This window comes from Pteropus vampyrus, unplaced genomic scaffold (assembly GCF_000151845.1).
Source record: "Pteropus vampyrus isolate Shadow unplaced genomic scaffold, Pvam_2.0 Scaffold50, whole genome shotgun sequence".
Taxonomy (NCBI): domain Eukaryota; kingdom Metazoa; phylum Chordata; class Mammalia; order Chiroptera; family Pteropodidae; genus Pteropus; species Pteropus vampyrus.
Genome location: NW_011888831.1, coordinates 5266633 through 5270778, shown reverse-complemented (window position 1 = coordinate 5270778; position 4146 = coordinate 5266633). Strand labels below are relative to the sequence as shown.

The 4146-nt window shown below is 50.7% G+C and overlaps 1 protein-coding gene and 1 long non-coding RNA gene across 2 annotated transcripts in view; both read left to right on the top strand.

Annotated features, from left to right (window-relative positions):
• Positions 1-890: 890 nt before the first annotated feature.
• Positions 891-4146, top strand: part of NXN (nucleoredoxin) — a 142663-nt gene continuing 139407 nt past the window's right edge. Inside the window, exon 1 of the mRNA XM_011359899.2 lies at positions 891-1359. Within this exon, the coding sequence (XP_011358201.2) occupies positions 1261-1359 (99 nt within the window). The 5' untranslated portion in view covers positions 891-1260. The remainder of the gene's footprint in view (positions 1360-4146) is intronic.
• On the top strand, positions 1682-3038 carry LOC111739418. The gene is made up of 2 exons (XR_002780251.1): positions 1682-1751; positions 1874-3038. It is a non-coding gene; the product is annotated as an uncharacterized LOC111739418 (long non-coding RNA).

Sequence of the window (4146 nt, the reverse complement as noted above, 5' to 3'; positions counted from 1 at the left end):
TCTTGACGGTTAGAAAAAAAAAATCCCTACGATTTTTCTCAGCTATCAACAGACCTGGTGTAAGCTGTGGAACCCATTCAAAAGAGCAGCCAGCATTGATTTAAAGATGCTGCGGCATCTGTTGCATACATTTTTGGGGATGGAAGAGAGCCATTCGATGGTGTGGAATGGCCGCTGCGACTTGCGGACTGAAATTCCACAGTACGACCTGCAATGAGCCCACAAGTGTGTATGGATTCCCTCACGTGTGTCTAGCACCAGATCAGAAACTACACAAGAAATATAAGAGGTTGGCGTCCTCCAGTCCTCTCATAGTAGAGAACACAAAACATACACACAGAAATAAGTGCCCAGCAAGACCTAGCCTAAGAAAGTGATACTTGAGTAGAGAAGATGGTAAGTCCTTTACACATTACGAGAGTACTATAGGGGTACGAAACAGACTAAGGGTTAGGCTTTATGTAAGGAAAGAGAGAGAAGGAGGGGGAGGAACAAGAAAGGGTAAGAGAACTCGGGTCGGGGAACCGTGGGAGTCTTTGGAAAAGTCCGCAGAGAACTGAGTATTTGGGAGGGGAGAGGAAATGGAGGGAGGGGTAAGGCCAAGTCCGGCAGCCTCGGAAAGGCGGGCGCAGCGGCCCCTTCTCTTTTCTTCATTTAGGCCCGGGGCATACCGGTCAGAGTGGAGCGTTTCGGGTCAGCTTCCTTGCGAGGGCTGTTTCCCAAGCACTTTAGCCACAAGGTGAAAGCCGGCGCCGGGTACCCCAACTGCTGCGGACAGTGCCGCGGCGGACCGCACGGCGCAGTCCCGGACGGCCACGAAGGGGGCGGGGCGAGGGCGGGCAGAGGGGGCGTGGCATGGCCGGGCCTGGGTGGGCGGGGCTCTCTTCTCGCCGCCGCCGCGGCTACCGCCTCCGCCCGCCACCCGGACCGAGGGAGCGGGGTCGCCGCCGCCTGCACGCCCGCGTGCCCGGGCTGCGGTGGGCCAGGATGTCGGGCTTCCTGGAAGAACTGCTCGGCGAGAAACTGGTGACGGGCGGGGGCGAAGAGGTGGACGTGCACTCGCTGGGCGCCCGCGGCATCTCGTTGCTCGGGCTCTACTTCGGCTGCAGCCTGAGCGCCCCCTGCGCGCAGCTCAGCGCCAGCCTGGCCGACTTCTACGGCCGCCTCCGGGGGGACGCGGCTGCCGGGCCGGGGGCTGGAGCCGGGCCGGGGTAGGGAGCCGGAGCGGCTGCGGAGCCTGAGCCACGGCGCCGCTTGGAGATGGTCTTCGTGTCCTCAGACCAGGACCAGCGACATTGGCAGGACTTCGTGCGGGACATGCCGTGGCTGGCGCTCCCCTACAAGGAGAAACACAGGAAGGTGAGCGGCGAGGGCCTCGTCGTCCCCCCACCCCCGGCCTGGGTGCGCACCCTGTGCGTTCCTGGGAGCCGGGTCCTCGTCGCCGCCCGCCCGCCCACCCACCCCGTTATGCCCTCTGCCCCCTCCTCCATATTTGCACGCGCTTCCCCTCGCGTCCCTCAGAGTACCCCCTCCTCTGTGCCCGCCCCCTATCTCGGAACCCCGCGGGGTTGGGGCTCCCGCGGCAACTCGGTGTCAGGCCGCGCCCGCTGGGGAAGTTTGACACCCCTGGGCCCTCGGACCCCGCTTGCGTCCTCAAGAGTCGAGAGACCGGTCCCCACAAGTTGGAGTCTCGCTTAGGGGGTGGCTGCGCTCGTGGATTCCGACTCCGTGACCCCTTCTGCCAGCCAGAGGTGCGGGCCAGAGTCCTTCGCTCTGTTGCTGGACTCCGGGCGGAGACCTGTAGTGGGTGGGGGAGGGCGCTAGCCCCCTACCCATAATGCCCAAACCAGGAAGTTTCCTTTCTTTCCGAGAGAAATCTGCTTTGCTGGGGCCCCCTCCCGCTGTGACCCGGGAACAGGAGACCGAGGTCGGGCCGCTCTGCGCCTGGGGAAGGCGGTAGCTGACCGTGGCTTTCGGCAAGAAGAGAACTCTCCCCCACTCCCTCTCTCCGAACCCGGGACTGAACTGGTAGCCACCGGGAGCTTTTCATTGTCTAGCTGTCCTCCCCGGATGCCTCCCAGGCACAGCAACAGACCCGTCCTTGCAGCTCTTAGTCGCTTGGTTGGTGGGCCACTGTCGTCTTCGCATACTTCGAATTAAATGCCGAACTAATCCCATAGGTGCAGATTGACCGGAAGAACGAGGATTTGGGGAAATTTATACTTTGCTGTCCACTTCTCATTCCTCCCAGTTTGTTGCTGAAGTTAGTTTGGGTTTTTGAGTATATCTGTTGGGTGAAAATGTCTGTTTTAAGAAAACGAATTGAGGAAATTTTGCCATGAATCGAAACAGAAAAAGTTTTGGGGTACTCTTGCTTAATTAGGTTGCCTGATGCCAGGTGTGAATTCAGGCTTCTTCCCTTTGTGAGGGGGATCTCAGTTAACGGACAGGAGAAGGGCGGTTCTGGGGCCTTTAGGTTTCTCTAGGGAGGATGGTAACGACATGCCATGTGTTTCTTTTATGTATACAGAATCTTGTTGAGAAGCATGATTTAGATTTAGTGAGAGCAGAAGGCTTACACTGTGACCCCAAATGTCTCGAGTAAATCATCTATATTGAAGCAGTATAAGGTACAGACTTGGGATTTAAAGTATGAAATACAGTTTAACAAATACAGGTTGTGCATTTAACACTGGAAAAACATGGGCTCACTAATCACACAGAGGCAAAACTTGGCATTTTAACTACTTTTTAGGTGATTTTGCCCATATTTGATTTATATGTTTGATAGTGCATGAATATGAATGGCCACTACTTTTTTGCTTTAAAATATGGGAACCCTTTGTTTTTCCTTAGTGATAGTTTTTAAGATCCTTTTGAGGAGGAATAATGTTCAGCAAGTGATTTACCAAAACAATTTTCATTGTTATGACAAGTTTCTATTGTAGACCAAAATCTGTGTAATGTCCTTATCAGACAATACCAATGATTTCTAGCTTTTGCAAACATACAATGATGGTAAAATGTGACAGACCTAAGACCTATTGTGTTTTTCACAGCAGGGGAAGTAAATTTGCTGCATAGTAAAAATAGGGAGCAAACTGAGATGTTTTGCAAATGCATAAGGCTTTTTCTCGAAAAAGGAGAATATTTGATATGACCTAGGCTGCGCCTGGTTCTCTATGTCCTCACCAGTCCCTTTGCATGAAAAAAGTGGTCTGTGGCCCTATCCTGGACCTGCTAATTCTACCAGGATGAGAGTCTGGATGACACAGGGCAGACCCTCATGTGAAAATACAATTTAGAATGTTGCACATGCCTAAACCATGGTGTGTTCGCATTTTAAAATGTTATGTTTTGCTCAGAGTTTTTCTGACTCACATCCTATAGTTCACTTTGTTCTTTAAAATGAGCCCAGTCTTGAGGACTAGATTCTGCTCTTGGATGTTCATGAATAGGCAACTCAAGATCTGATGCCAGAAACATTCTTATTTGAGGTGATATAACCAGGTAAAAAGACTCCAGCTGTGTTTCTTATGGACAACATACTCTTGGAAATTACAAAAGGTGTGTGCTCACTTTGAAAGGAATTATTCTCCCCTTCGAAACCAGAGATGTAGAACAAATTCCTTTTCTGTAGTTTCGAATTTTTTGTCTCTCTTATTTGAAATTGGGTTGCTTACAAGTCTATGAGCTGTGATGCCAATTCCAAGATAAGAAAGAACAGTGAAAAGCCCAGGACGCCCACAGTTCAGAGTGCTGGGTGGGTGAACACTTACCTTCTTGTTGATGGACCCTGTCTGTATTTCACCAACTATAAAAACAGTTTTAAAGAAGATAATTTTATTTTACACTGAGGAGAAACCAAAGTTCCAGGTTACTAATTTTTAAAGTTCTCATTAACATTCGTTCTTTAAGACCATTCGTATACTTCTTCCCATTGGGATAACAAAGGATATGGTTCTAATTAGTTATTGGCTGGTATTTCGCTAAAGAAAATTGAAATATTATGGTGAGGAAAGAAAATGTGGTGTGGTATTTCTTTTTTTCTTCTTTTATTAATTTCCCCTTTATGTAGTAAGAAAGTCTGGAGATGACCATATATGTTAAGCCTGCCTTTTGCCTGGCTCCTTTCACCTTGATTGG